Source organism: Leptonotus elevatus, chromosome 6 (assembly GCF_054856555.1).
Source record: "Leptonotus elevatus isolate MCC_2025b chromosome 6, RoL_Lele_1.0, whole genome shotgun sequence".
NCBI lineage: Eukaryota > Metazoa > Chordata > Actinopteri > Syngnathiformes > Syngnathidae > Leptonotus > Leptonotus elevatus.
Window position 1 is genome coordinate 10,522,191 of NC_141244.1, and position 15,532 is coordinate 10,537,722.

At 38.1% G+C, this 15,532-nt stretch overlaps 1 protein-coding gene across 2 annotated transcripts in view; it reads left to right on the forward strand.

Annotated features, from left to right (window-relative positions):
- The window catches only part of ascc3 (activating signal cointegrator 1 complex subunit 3), a 56,244-nt gene that overhangs the window by 12,873 nt on the left and 27,839 nt on the right, over positions 1-15,532 (forward strand). For both annotated transcript variants that reach the window (XM_086078232.1, XM_086078231.1), the window contains exons 11-19: positions 2,072-2,236; positions 2,989-3,165; positions 4,091-4,162; positions 4,951-5,085; positions 12,408-12,599; positions 13,366-13,590; positions 14,738-14,857; positions 14,932-15,096; positions 15,215-15,301. In XM_086078232.1, coding sequence (XP_085934358.1) covers positions 2,072-2,236; positions 2,989-3,165; positions 4,091-4,162; positions 4,951-5,085; positions 12,408-12,599; positions 13,366-13,590; positions 14,738-14,857; positions 14,932-15,096; positions 15,215-15,301 — 1,338 coding nt within the window. The remainder of the gene's footprint in view (positions 1-2,071; positions 2,237-2,988; positions 3,166-4,090; positions 4,163-4,950; positions 5,086-12,407; positions 12,600-13,365; positions 13,591-14,737; positions 14,858-14,931; positions 15,097-15,214; positions 15,302-15,532) is intronic.

A 15,532-nucleotide genomic window follows, 5' to 3' on the forward strand; every position in this document is an offset into this window, starting at 1 on the left:
AATTGTTTTTCTTTTTTTTGTAACACCCCCACCACCAACACCATTAAATGTGGCCTCAACCTGTACAATTACCTTGAAATAAATTTAAATATTTTTAAGTGGTGAAATAAAAATAAACAACTGAGATAACGTTCCAAATTGACCAATCATATTCAAGGATTTTTTGTTGCTGCATCTTCCGGCTCATCTTAATGATTGTTTCTTGATCCTGTCAATCAATCTGCCGTAACAACGTTGTGCGTGCATGTTAATAGCTGCGCGTGCGCACTTTGAGTGTTTGTAGCATGTAGCTGCTGAGCTTCGGATTCAGCCATTCATCGCTGAAGCTCCACCGAGCTCACCGCATACTTTGAAAATAGCTGAGAGCCGCAAGAGTACATCCGTCTATGATGTGAGGCCGGCTGCAGAGTCTGATGAAGATGAAGCTGATAATGAAGATGAGCTCGCGCGTTAGTGACATTTGAGAAGTGTTTCCCCGGACGAGCAGGAGAGCTGGTAGGATGGTCTTCCGCATGCACATTTTTTAAAGCATGACAAACAGACATTTGACTTAACTTTTCGAGAAAATCCTTTAAATACACACCTGCCGATTTTTTTAAAGTGGCTCTGATTAACCTTGAATAAACTTCAGATGTACTAATAGTTGTCCTGACACTTTTGTAATCACAATATGAGGTAACTCAAAATGATAGCCTTTTTTTTCTCTCTATCAGGCCATTGTATCGATCACAACTGGACTGCTGTGATTATCTTAAAAGATGTTGCCGTCACAGTTGATTCAACACCTTGAGAAAGAAATGACCAGGATGAATGGGAATATTCATAAGCCTGACTACCATTTGTACATCTTATGATGGAGTATCTTTATTTGTAACACCATTTGTTTGGTTTGATAACATTTCAGTTTTGAAAATTTGAGCTCTTTAGTCAATGCGGTGTATAATTTATCACCTTTTACAGTACATGCTCCAAAAGTCCACTTAAGCATTTCACTAAGTGTAATCATCAAGAAAGTCTGGGCTGACAACAGGTCCATGAACAAAATCCACCTCGGTGATTCCCGGCGAGTTTTGTGCAGGTATCAATTGAATTTAAACTTGGAAATTTTGCCTGCTCATGCCGTGGTCTGAAAATAGGTCTCCATGCAAAAAGTCTGTTCAGTTGTCAAATGCATTTTCAGAAAAAGCTATTAAAGGTTCCTTTTGCTCTGCTATCGCTTCCTTTGGAATAACCTAAAAAATGACTCGAATAGCATCATTAACAATTGTATCAGCCGTACTCTGGGTTGTAATCATTGTCAGCATAAGGCATTGTCTACAGTGAACTTCCATAGCAACAGAGCGCTCTCCTTGTTGAAAAGTATCAGTCAGCATAAGAGAGAAAGAAAAAAAAGAAGAAGCTTCGTATTGCCACAACCAGGACATTACCAAGAACTGGACGTCCTTTCAAAATAGATGAAAATAACAGAACAAATTGGTTAGCGACGCTGCTGAGAGGCTGACAGCAAGATTGAACAATCTCCTGTCTTCTATCTGGGATACGGGGTAAGATGGTAAAATTGGAAGGCTCATCTTACACAGAAAAACATCCAAGCCTGGCTGCATTTTGCAATGTCACACTAGAAATCTCACAATCGCTATAGGAAAATGTGTTATGGTCCAGTGAAACCAAGGTTGAATATTTTTTTGGGGCTGGGGGGTGGGAGTGGCATCTAACCACAGGGAACTTTATTTTTGTAAATTGCTGTACTAGCATAAAGTGTAATTGCACATCCACCACAGTAGGTGACAGTGGCGCTCTCATTGTCAGTGTGTGCAAGGAGTATTAGCTCCTCTGCAGAGCTGTACAAGCACTGCCATAATTCCAAAAAGGAAGGTTTGCCACACGAACACCATACCCACAGTGAAGCGTGGTGGTGGCAACATTGTTCTTTGGGGATGGTTTTCTCTGGAAGTGGGTCCTTGGTCAAGGTCCAGTCTTTAGTGGTAACTGTTGTAAAATATTGATCATGGTCAACAAATATATCATTTGTTAATGCATATTTGTTATGGAAGACCAAATGTGTTTCCAGATGTTAGTGACCACCCCCGAGAAATGGGATGTTGTGACAAGAAAGAGTGTTGGAGACATTGCTCTCTCCCAGATTGTACGTCTCCTAATCTTGGATGAAGTTCACCTTCTTCATGAAGATCGAGGACCAGTACTCGAGAGCCTTGTGGCCAGGACCATCAGACAGGTATAGGACTACATTATTGTCATCATTAAGCTGTTTTCCCTGAAATGGTTCAGAATCCTGCTTTATTTTTAATCTCAAGATTAGTATTTATATTAACTGCCTCTTAAATAATAAAATAATGACATTAAATCAGCAAAGATGCAGACAGATTAAAATTTGTTTTTTGATAACTGTGCAAAATACAATGAGTGCATGCTTGTTCGCACTGACATGGGCAAAAGAGACAGATTGCTACATACACTGTTTGTTTGAGCACCTGCATTTCACTTCACCTACAATAAGATGAACTCTTTAGCCTCACGTTTGCCCTGCGCCCAATGCTGCGGTCAGACTGGTGCAGTTCCATATACAATCAATTCCTGCCAAAGTAATCAGCAGTAGTTCATAGATGAGTATTAAGAAATTCAACCGCTTTCCCCCAAATCCTGAGAAAATTAGCTTTTTGTGAAAACAAACGTATCAAGCAGAACAATGATTTTGCTAATATTTTTGCTTTCGTGACACCTCTGACATGAACAGTGGTTTTGTTTTATAAGGCAGCTAAAACAACATTAATGAATGCTTTTGATTGCAAAATAGTAATATACTGATATTTGATCATTTACAAGCACTGTGAGTGATGCCAACTCACCGAGCCTGCTCTTAAGCTGGTAGTGGCTGTCCACGTGACATCCTTGTCATATTTCATGATCGTTTCCCATCATTATGGAATTTACTGTTTTTTTTTTAAATTATGTGTTTTTGCCTACCAGGTGGAGTCCACCCAGAGTATGATTAGGATTCTGGGATTATCAGCCACTCTTCCCAACTATCTAGATGTGGCCACCTTCTTGCATGTCAACCCGTATATTGGCCTCTTCTTCTTTGACAGTCGTTTCAGACCAGTGCCACTCGGACAGACCTTTGTTGGCATTAAAGCTACGAACAAGGTAAAAGAACACTGATGGCAAATATTTGGTAGTGCCAATGTTTACTTTGAATTATTCTATCAAGTTAGCATTGATCTTAAACATGGTATACTGTATCTATATTTACAGAGGAAAATATGATACCTCACAACAGTACTACCACTCCCGTCACGTCAGCAACCCATTTATATTTTCCCAAGGGACAATACTAACTTAACTAGTAGTCTCTGTACAGTTTGTATGACGGCATAGATTTACTGTGCTTTGAAAAGGACTACAGCTGTTCACACAAGTATGTCACACTGCAGTGTGCATTGGAATGCATGTTTCCATCAGTGAACCACAGCGCTGGTAGGCAGCGTCTGATCATAATGCTACCATCATTCTTGACTCATGGCAATACATAATAATTGTGGTAGTCCTTACCAGGATGCTACCAATCTTTAGTTATTTGCCATCAAGCGCTGTGCTGAACATCCAGTGGCCCATCTGAGAGAAGTGTACCTTAAAGCACCAAATTTAACCACTCTAATCTATTAGTCAGCCAATCAGTAAAAACATCAACATGATGTACTTGGCATAGATGAACGACGTTCATACGCAACATGAGGTTTGTATCTTTGTGCCAGTTTTTGGCAATAATGACTGTGTTGAATTTTTTTCTGTGGATAGTATATCTGTATTGCTGTACAAGCTGCAAAGTGACTAAAGTACCTCCTTTCCAAGTTACATTTCTATCGTATTATCCCTTGAGAAGTTATATAAGATGTTTTGTGAGCTATAGTGTATCACAAAAATGAATCCATGATTCATGATTGACATACGGCATTTTGCTGCATGAGGACGCGTGGTGTCTTTTGACTCCACAAACGAAAAGCTGATATTGATAAGAACAGAATATGACTTTGAATTATAATAATAATTGTGATTTTTCAATTGTTCTTAGATCCAGCAAATTCATGACATGGAGGAGGTTTGCTATAACAAAGTTGTTGAACAAGTTAAAGCTGGCCATCAGGTAATTTCTCCACCCTATTCAGATAATCACAAGTACTGCAACAATTATCTGCATCATCTGCACACATATCATTGTATTGTAATTACTTTGTTTTATTCTTTGCGTGATGACTCTCCCCGTTGTTTGCACAGCTGTCATTGGTTGGTGCTACAGCACAAATGGTACCCTTACTTTATGTAAAGACTCTAAATCAGGGGTCACCAAGTCTGGTCTTGTGATCATAGATCATTGCATCTTCAAGCTCCGCAGAAGCCTGATACAAGGCAACATCTTTCTTCAACATTAGAAAAATTCCCACACACCAATATTTTATATTTTTCAGCAATAAAATTTCCACAAAAAAATTCCCATTCATTCCTAATAAGACATTCATCAAACAAGTTTCACAATGTTCCAGCTCATATTTCAAAATATTCAGCTCACGTTATACAGTAATACCATAATAATTTTCGTAATTTCGACCCATGATAGAATTGTTCGGGGGAAAAATTGGCTGGGGCCAATCAAAGTTGCCGACCCCTGTTCTACCGTATTTATTTTAATCACACTCCCCAAGAAAACAAGATAAATATAACTTCACTTTGGTGCTGGAAAGAATGAATTGCATTTCCATTCATTTCGCTAAGAAGGGAAACATTACCTCTGCAAACGCTTTGGGTTACAAACTGGGTCACGTAACAACTAAACTTTAAACCAAGTTTGTACTCTATATCAAATTAGATATGACGTAACAATATAGCTAGACAGACTGACAGACATTTGTGTTAAATTTGTCATTTAATGCTTAGGTAATGGTGTTCGTCCATGCTCGTAATGCTACAGTGAGGACAGCCATGGGGCTAATTGAGATAGCTAAGAACCATGGAGAATCGTGTGTCTTTCAACCAGACCAGGGTCCAGACTACGGCCAGTGTGAAAAACAGGTACAATGCAAATCAACATTTGCAGTATATTTGTCCATTTGTATCTACATATAGCATAAATGTGCGTGTGTGTGTGTGTGCTTGCCTATGTTGGTATGTGTGCACACAATGGAGATAAAGAGTGATTGCAGTCAAGTAATTAGTAGTGTATGTACTGTGAGACTACACAGAGGTGGAGCTCTACTCTCACACAGAGGACGGTCAGTCGAGCTGAAATTATCCTTTTTAAATCACTTGCATGCAGCAAAAGCCAATGTGATAAATTTAGATGATTTTCCTTCATTCCCTGGGGCTGAGCCATGATTGATGTGTCTCTAATCTCCTCTCTATTTAAAAGGGATATGTATACAAATCAGATCACTTTCCCTGCTTTCCAAAGCTGGAAATAGAGACAGGAGATTACGTCGGGCGACTAAAAATGGTGCCTTGTCGCCTGATTAGTCTTTGAAGCAGATTTTCAAAGGCAATTGTCGCAACTGTTCCTGAAATATGTGCTCGTAGAATTTAGTTTGTTTTATATGCACTAAGTTTACATTACCTCAACCCAATCTCAGCGCAATGAGTATTATCTACTCCATTATTTTTTTCTGTGAGTGTTTGTCGGTTGGGCATGTGCTTGTGAAGCAAGGGGCATCAAGGCGATTCCACTTTAAGCCCACACAGAGATAATGCACCGCTTAGTTGCACTCTGGAAATTGCCCTGCATTAATATTTATAGGTGTGCTAATCTCCAATATGCATATGCAGATAATTAAAGCACCTCAAAGGTCAGTCATATTGTGTGTTTATTTATCCAGCTTTAAAAGATGGAAGTCAATACGACTTTTCTGTGTTATTTAATTGGTTTATCATGGGAGTTTGAAAAGCTGCCAATCAAGCTTGTATGTATTACTGCTGCTACAGAAATCAATTATCGCTGAATAATTTTTTGGGGAGTGAACTGGTGATTACTGTGTATCGTTTGCTAAATGAGTGAATACTATCCAATAGCATGCCGCACGATACACGTCACCACACTTAATTCACTCATTTGCTCCCAAAAATGTATAAATACGTTCTATTTTAAATATTACCATGCTGCTAAAGACATATTTACACGTAAAAAAAAAATGTATACAGAAGGCTTTGATGCAGCCTCTGAACTGAAGAGGGACGCTTGAAGAATGGTAGTTATTATTAAAACAGCCATACAAGTGGCAGCAGACTATAAGAGATCAACCAGGGCCATTTTGCAACAAGCTGTTTTCCCTCACTGTTTTAAACAGATTTGTGAATAATGATGACAATTAGCTATATTCTAATGCTAATTGCTGCAAAATTGAAACAGATAGAAATATACTTTTTTTTCCTGATGAAAGAAGAGACTCTAATGTTTATTTTGGTAGGTCCATGTTTTTATTGCAAAAGAATACAATATTCTATAGGCCTTGCAAAATCAGTCAAAATCCAGTAACAGCCGGGAGCAAAGGGGGTTGCTTCAGTGAAAATGGATGGGAGTGAATTAATTCATATTCAATGTGGGGGTCAAACTTGGTGGGTCAGTCATGCTAGACTCATGTAAACAGTGTACGAGCGAGATGTTGTAGTATCTAGCGCAAAAACGGTAAAGCGGAGACCTGAGATAGAACATCAAGCAAAAACTTCTACAATTAATCTCCTCAGTTCCCAAACACTTTCTGGGTGTGCTTAAAAGGAAAGGTGATGAAACACAATGGGAAAGATGCTTCTGTCCCAGCATTTTTGGAACGTGTTGCAGCATTACATTTGAAATTATTGAATATTTGCACACACAAAAAACAATTTAGCTTATCAGTTTGAACATCAAATACATTGTCTTTGTAGTGTATTGAATTGAATATAGGTTGAACAAGATTTGCAAATTCCATTTTTGTTGTTGTTAAATTTTACACAATGGCCCAACTTCATTGGAATTGGCGCTTGTACAATTTCTTGCTCGTTATATGCTTGAAAACAAGACTTCCATTGTAATTAAAATGTACCCTGTTTTTACAGTAATGCACTGTTGGGGAATGTTTCCATAAAACAAATCAGTGTTTAAAAAAAAATATATATAAATCAGCAATAACAAATTTAATGAACATAACATGAAGTGTGATGCAGAGCAATTTAATGCTTCCCTGCCTTTATGTTCATATTTAATTTACCTCTTCATTGCATTTTTTCTGTATGCTGTAGTATTTTTGTTAGTTTGAGATTATACAGCGTTTCTATCCAGGCTTGCTGTCTGCATGAGCCTGCTTGATTTTTCTTCTCAGCCTTATCCTCCATTCTTTGCCTACATTACTTTTTAATATCCAGTCCCTCGAGATGAAACCCCACCAAAATACTGTGGAGTTTAAGAGACACCTTGTGGTCCCATGGGCTTATTACAGTACTCTTGTTTTGTAACACAGTTGCAATTTTGCAGTCTAAAGAAGGAAAAAGATTTAAGATAGTAGGCTTCCATGGACATAAGTTGTGAATGTTTTCCAAGCAGTATCCACGTTACTGAAGTAGTTTCAAGTAAATAGTGATCATGACCATGTTGACACCCACCCACCCTTGACATTTTTTGCCTTAAACATCTCCTCAAAATACTTGCCACCTCTGCTCAACTCCGCTACATCCTTAGTTAATCAGATTCAATTCTCCTCCATAGATGAAAATATTAAGACATACAATATCATCAGTATTTGGTTCAGGTATTTTTTGTGTGTTTTTTTATTACTTGAGGGAGATCTATGTTTTCAAAATCTGTGTGTATTCTTCAGATGCTCAGCTTTAGCTTTGTTGCCCATGTAGACAGACTGCATCTGATTATGTAGCCCCCAGGGAGTTCACATCACCGCCACACAGACCTCATTAATATGTTTGCTTTCATTTGCTGCTATTTTTAAGAAACTAGCCCACTACCTGTCCACGCGTTGTCAGATCCATGACAGCCTGTCACCATGCTCAAAACAGCTCTGTGCTACATTGATCAACAGCGATAAGCCACAAACCAAAGAAAAAAAGAGATTCTGTTGAATGGCATGCCCATGTATATGAAAATAAATATGGTTTTAAATATGGTCAGTTAGAATCCCATCCATCCATTCATCCATCCATTTTCTACCGCTTACCTGGGGTCAGGTGATGGGGGCAGAAGCTTTAGCAGGGAAACCCAGATTTCCCTCTCCCCAGCCACTTCATCTAGCTTGTTTGATGTCCAAGCCTTCTATAAATTAAGGTTACTAGACTTTGCTTGACTGGCCAGCCAACTCGCCTGACTTAAACCCCATTGAGAATCTATGGCGTATAATCGAGAGGAAAATGAGGACCATCTATTCAGCGAGTGCTAATTGGTATTTGCGTGCATTTGCACTGACAGTAATGCAATGAAACAGCTCCACGTTTTTCTTTAAACAGAAGTAAGGCTTGTTTGTTTGACACATTTTGGTGTGATTCTTTTCGCATTGAAATCTCACCTTAGATGTTTTTAATGTTTCCAATACTAAGGCCAATTTTATTGAAAGGTTGCTTCTTTTCTATGCAATTTAAGTAATCTTAAATCTTCAAACTGCTTTTATTTCTATTTAATGCTATTTCAGTAGTTCTTACAACATTTTCAACATTTAAATAAACCTCCAGTGCAAGCTAAGATTCTCCGCACGTTCGCAAGCAGGATCAACAATGAACAGAGCTGGCAGCTAGTTATCTGTGGACAGAGCGAGCTCAGCAACAACAGCAGCAGCATGTGGTGGAGCCTAATGGGATGTGATCAGGAGCTTAGGTCACTGCCATCTCAGATGTAGCCATGGCACAGCAGACATCAGCGCTGACTCACCTTAGATTAGTGCCTAGAATCAAGTTTGTAACACACTGACACATCAAAGCAAAGCCTCTGCTGCAGCATTTCAATTACCTTCCCTTCCCCACATCTCGCATGGCTTTGTTGTACAAACTTGACTGAAGGCTCCACCAGGCTGCATGTGTTTTCCCACAAATGCTGTATGTTGGATATTGTTGTTCTCAGTAAAAAAATATTATGTAGCACACAAACACATTTAAGTGCAAATTTTACACGGCCCACAGCCTTTTTTGCACCAAAGTCATCTTTAATAGCACCACCAGCACAAATATTTTTGAATGTGCAACCCTATGCCAAGCTGTTAAGATCTTCACTACCTTTACCTTTTTTTCTTCTTTTTTTTTTTTACAGTAGAGAGAAAAAATACGGAATCGCTCAATTCTGACGAAAAGAGAAAAGTTAAACCAAGACAATAAAACACTACACCACTCCGTACTTTGTTGCACCACTTCTTTCACCGTTTGCAGTCTCTGAGGCATGGATTTAACCAGTGACAAACAATATTCTTCATCAATCTGGCTTAAATTTCCTCTTTGCACAGCTTTGCACATTGGAAACTCCTCATTAACCATTTTCCACCACAGACTTTTGATTGTATTAATATTTGGACTATTTGAAAGCCATGACACGGACATTATGGTTTTAACTGTTTTTGCTCTGTTGTAAAATGTGTTAAGTGTTAAATGTATCTTGAAAATGATGTCATCGCTAAACATCATTTCAAGCGATTGAATCAGAAAAATGCCCAAAATGTCATGTGAACGTGTGCATTTATTGAAGATGTAATGGCTGCCGTTACCTGACATGCAGCCTAAATCTCATCAATGATTTGCACATTTTCCACGTGCAGTCTTCGTAAATCTCTTTGGAACGGCACCAAACAAAAGTTCCAGCATCATCACCTTGCCCAACGCAGATTTGCGATTCATCCCTGAATATCACTTTCATCCAGTCATCCACAGTCCGTAATTGCTTTTCTTTAGCCTACGGGAGCTTTGTTTTTCTCTGTTTAGGTGTTAAAGAATGGCTTTCATTTGGCTTTTCTGTATGTAAATCCCATTTCCTTGAAGCGGTTTCTTACAGTTCGGTCACAGTACCTCATTTGTTTTGTTGCGCATTTCCTATTTTCAAGACATATAAAGTTTTCTATGTTAATGCTTAGAAGTTTTCCTTGGTCTACACAACGCTTCCCTTTTTCAACCTCCCCAATTACTATTTATTTATTTATTTATTTGTTTATTTATTTTTGTGATTACCATAGATGGATTTTCTGCTGTAGTTTCAACAAAGCTCATTCAATTCCAATGTAACCTGTGAGGCCGCGTGGTTGTGCTTGTGAATGCATGAGAATCATTGTCGGTCATGCCTTCTGTCTCTGATTGGTTGTTTTTCCTCAGTTGTGGTGGTTTCTTAAAATCAAAGTCGAAGTATAAAATGGGTCCAGACAGGGATGATTTTTCGCAGATCATTTAAACTTTAGCGTAGTATACAGTATTCCTATATTTGAATGCCTCTGTTGTATTCCAGGGATTTAAATTTCGCTAATGTCTAAATGTCAACACCAAATCAACATTTTTTTGTTTTTTGCTGTTAATCTGTATAAATGGGTGTCTATCAATGCTGTCTACATGTCCTAGCCATTATTTTGACATTTTAGTGCATGTTTGTTTAAAGCTTCAATTTGGGGCAAGAACCGTCTGTGTGGCGCCATCTTCAGGCTTAACACTGGGATAAACACAATTTGTCTTTTTGTCCTCTCATTGAACAAGCACGGATTGTCGTCCACTGGCTCAATCTTGTACATGCCTCCTTAGCGAGTTGGAGTTGGAATGCTGTAGTAGCGTTTGCGAACATCTTTGTCTCGATTTTCAGGTTAGTGATTTATTAGTATACCATTTATTTAGTTTATTTAGCATAGCTTGTAGTGTAGTATAGCAATTTGTAGTTTTCACTGCTGCTGTCAATCACAGCCAGACCCCGTCCAAATCTCTCCCCCCTCGCAAGACCAACAGTCCACCGTTTTAGTTTTAGTTTGTTAATTTTAGTATGAATTTTGACTTTGACTTTGACTTGGTGCTGAGGACAAACTGTAATGGTGCCACTCGGACGACAGCTTTAAGTCGATCAATTTAAAGCATACTCTCGGATTGATAATGTATATGTATACATTTTGCAGAGTATGTATTGTGCTCCTCGGGGTATTGAATCAATCACAGCTGGACTGTTCTGGTTGCCTAGAGACTAACGACCCTTGGTATGCAGCCAAGATATCAAAGGAGTGGATTCAGGACACCTCTGTGAATGTCCTTGAGTGGCCCAGCCAGAGTGCAGACTTGAATCCGATTGAGCATCTCTGCAGAAATATGTGCAGCGATGCTCCCCATCCAACCTGATGGAGTTTAAGTGGTGCTACAAAATGGAATGGGCAAGTTGTCCAAAGATAATTTCATGCTGTCACTCCAGGGTGTTATGTGTAGAATTTTAAGTGGGAGACTAATTTATTCCATTTTGAAATAAGTCTGTAACAAAATGTCGAAAGAGTGAAGCATGGACACACTGGGGATTCACTGTATAAAAGCCAAAGTTAAGTTATAATTATCAATTAATTTTGGCCTGTCAATAGCGTCTTTCAGCATCAAGCTAATCTAGTAAGGGAATTTTGCGATTCCTTCCTCAGATGTCGATGCTTCAACAATTTATAGGTTGAACATATCGCATTGTTGGTTTGAGCCTCACAAATCTAATTGTTTCCGAACTGCAGAAGTCAAACCTAGCCATTTAGTATTTCCAACTATATTAACTATATTCACTATACAGTAGTTTCAGATTTTTGCCCTGAATTGTATGTGCAGTACTGCATAAATACATGTCTATTGCCACTAGTTTTATGTTGTAATGATCATGTTATTTCTCCATCCACCAATTTGTTATACCTCCAATACAATCAGAAAATTCTGAATTTGTTCCTTTGTTATTCATTAATCCTATGAAGGACATTAATTACTAATACATTTATATATTTTTTTCACAGCAACATTGCATTCACATCTAGTCCAAACCGTTCTTTTAACACCAACTCTCAGCGCAACTGCTGACAGTTATGGCTCATATTTACTGTGCAGCAGTCTGGTGTGCTTTAACCTCCATCTAGATGCCCCTGGAATGAGATAAAGCTTTATAATGAGGACTCCCATCGAGCACAATCAGGTCACGACCTACCTGTCAATCATAGATGCATTTCAATCTGAGTATGTGTGTGTGTGTGTGTGTGTGTGTGTGTTAGAGGGACTTAGCAGCAAATTCAGTGTAAATAGCAAATCTTCTTACATCTTTTTAAAATCCATCTCGTCTGTATTATTTGTACATTATTTTCCAAATGTTTTTCAAAAACATAAGAATCTGTTTGTCTCCTCATTCACAATAAAGTCTTCTCTTTTTTTTTTTTACCGGCCTCTTTTGTCCGAAATTTTAGATCCAGCGCTCCAGAAACAAGCAAATGAAGGAGATGTTTCCAGAAGGTTTTGGGATCCACCATGCAGGCATGCTGCGGTCTGACCGCAATCTAATGGAGAGTATGTTCTCTAGAGGGTACCTCAAGGTGCTTGTCTGTACTGCCACCTTGGCTTGGGGAGTGAACCTGCCAGCACATGCTGTTATAATTAAGGTTCTTGTTATTCTTGGTTTACTTTTTATTTGTTTTTGTTTTTTACCTACAGTGGATGTAAAAAGTCTAGACACCCCTGCAAATGCTAAGTTTTTGAGATATAAAAACACAAGACCAAGATGAATCATTTAAACACGTCTTACTTACTCATTCACTGCCATTGACGGTTATAGACGTCAAAATTCTATTTGAACTGGGCTGGCAGTGTAAATGAGTGAAAATAAAAACAACTTTATAACTGGGGATGTGGCTGTTTAGAATAAATCAGTTACATTCAAAGTTATGTTAAATAGGAGTCAACACACACCTTCCAGTATTTAAAGTGTCTCTGATTAAACCCAAACAAAGTTCAGGTGTTGTTGTTGGCTTTTCCTAACTTGTTTTCTAGTCTTATCTTAAGCCATGGTCTCCAGAGAGCTTCCATGGCATCAGAGTGATCGGTCTCATTGTTTAAAGATGTCAGTCACAAAGTAATTTCCATAGTCATCAACAAAAGAGAAGGAGAAGGGAAGAAATATGTTGTTGTTTTTTGTCATACACTTTATATGTCCTATTAATGGTGTAAAAATTTTCATATGATCATCTTGGTCTAATTTTTCAACCTCACAAAATCCTGGCATTTGAAAATTGGTGATGTGATGTGCTAACCACTCTGAGACAATGCCACTTTTATATCCACTGTATAATGCCTATTTTCATCTTCTCACTGTATTGTTTTTGCTCAAATAATTGTAGTTCTATTTGTCTCTGTCTCTTGTGGTTCCAGGGGACACAAATTTATGATGCCAAGCGTGGTACCCTAGTGGACCTCGGCATCCTAGATGTGATGCAGATCTTTGGTCGTGCAGGACGGCCACAGTTTGACAAGTATGGAGAAGGCACCATCATTACCACCCATGAGAAGCTCAGCCATTACCTGACCCTGCTCACCCAGCAGAATCCCATTGAGAGTCAGTTTCTTGACAGCCTGGCTGACAACCTCAATGCTGAGGTCAGTCTTGAAGTTTTGTTTGGAAAATTGTTAGTTGGTTGTTGTTAGTTTTGTTTTGTTATATTTATTCAATACCTTTGAATGTTGAATGTGAATTATTAACATATATTTTTGAAAGAAAGAAAAATACAAAAAGAAGTTGAAAACATACATTTAACTCACCTTTCCATTTTTTTCAAATATTTTTTTATCATTCTATCTGAGCTCAAGCAGTTCTGTTAAAAAAATGCGGAAGGGGGTGAATATTTTTTCTAGTGCTGTCAAAGTTAAAGCGTTAACCCATTGATTAATCACACAAAAAATCACAACAATCATGTATTGACGCAGATTAACCACACTATTAATTCTGACCACAGAAGATCCTTTAGCTTGACAGCGGATGGTTACGTTAAAGGTAGCACAGGTTGTGTTTGAGCAATAAACATACACTACATGCATTGAACAAAAACATTTAATAAATGTTTGCATAAGACATTCAGAATATGAGTTCATGTCAAACTACCAGGGTCTTTTTTTCTTAATTTTAAACTATGCAAGTAATTAGCTGATTAGAAAAAGAGGAGGAAAGTGTGCAGTGGATCAACATTTTTTGAAGGTTTCCTCATAACATTAAATGTAAAAAGAATTAACACATCACAGCTGTTCTTCAAATTTGGAGGGGGCAAACATTTTTTATAAAAAAAAACTTTTTAATTAAGTGATTAGTCGTGATTAATAAAAATTCTAAAATGTGATTAATCTGATTTTTTTTTTTAATCATTTGACAGCTCAAATTTCTTCCCAACACTGTTTAAAGTTACAGTAAATACAGTGTGTAACATAAATAAAATCTGGTTAAAAACTAAGTGGAAATGTCCATAAAAAATGGTACTTAATCTCATACTTAATGTAAAACTGTGGCGTACATATTTTAAAATAACATTTTTGCTCATTATCATTTTCAGTAGTGTAGTGTAGGTAGATGACAGCTCCCCCAAGAAATATTCGTCCCTTGAACTGTTTATGCAAAAGCTACATTATGAGAATGAGTTCAATGGAAGGATGAGGAGTTTTGTTTCTCTCTGCAACTTCTCTCAGTCTCCATCAGATGGTGACAGAGACCAGTAGTTATAGTGATCTCCTTTCTCTTGCTGTCTTGCTGCTGTAGATTGCTCTGGGTACTGTCACCAATGTGGATGAAGCGGTGAAGTGGCTCAGTTACACATACCTCTATGTGCGCATGAGGGCTAATCCACTTGTATATGGCATCAACTACAAGGCCTTGCAGGTTTGTTTTTAAATAGTATATACAATGTGTATCTTATGTAAACATTAGGATTCTGAATAGTTTGAATGTTTTAGATGGATCCATCCTTAGAGCTTTACAGAAAGGAGCTTGCGGTAGAGTCAGGCAGAAAGCTGGACAAAGCCAGGATGATTCGCTTTGAAGAGCGAACCGGCTACTTTGCCTCCACTGACCTGGGGAGGACATCCAGCCACTTCTACATCAGATACAATACTATAGAGGTAGACAAATAACAGCTGAAAAGCAGCAAGAATTAATCTGTCCACAAGTATGATAGGCAAGAATATTCAATACATTACTCACTGATTCGATCTATTTCTTCTCCCTGTGTCCATAAAGACGTTCAATGAACTTTTCAACTCTCAACGAACAGAAGCTGACATCCTCAATATCATCTCTAAGGCTGAGGAATTCGAACAGCTAAAGGTAAGCTTGCCAAGGCTGTGGTTCAGAAAGAAATGTATTTACAAAAGACACACCACCAGCCAAAGGGGAATAATACTGTGGGTAAAACAGAAAAAACAAAAAAATAGTTTACTAAACAAATATCAAATGTATTGATTCCTGATAACGTAAGGAACTGTTGTTAAAACACATGCACGTGTTTCTTTCTGGGAATGCATTAGTATCCTTATGAACATGCCAATGTTGAAAGCA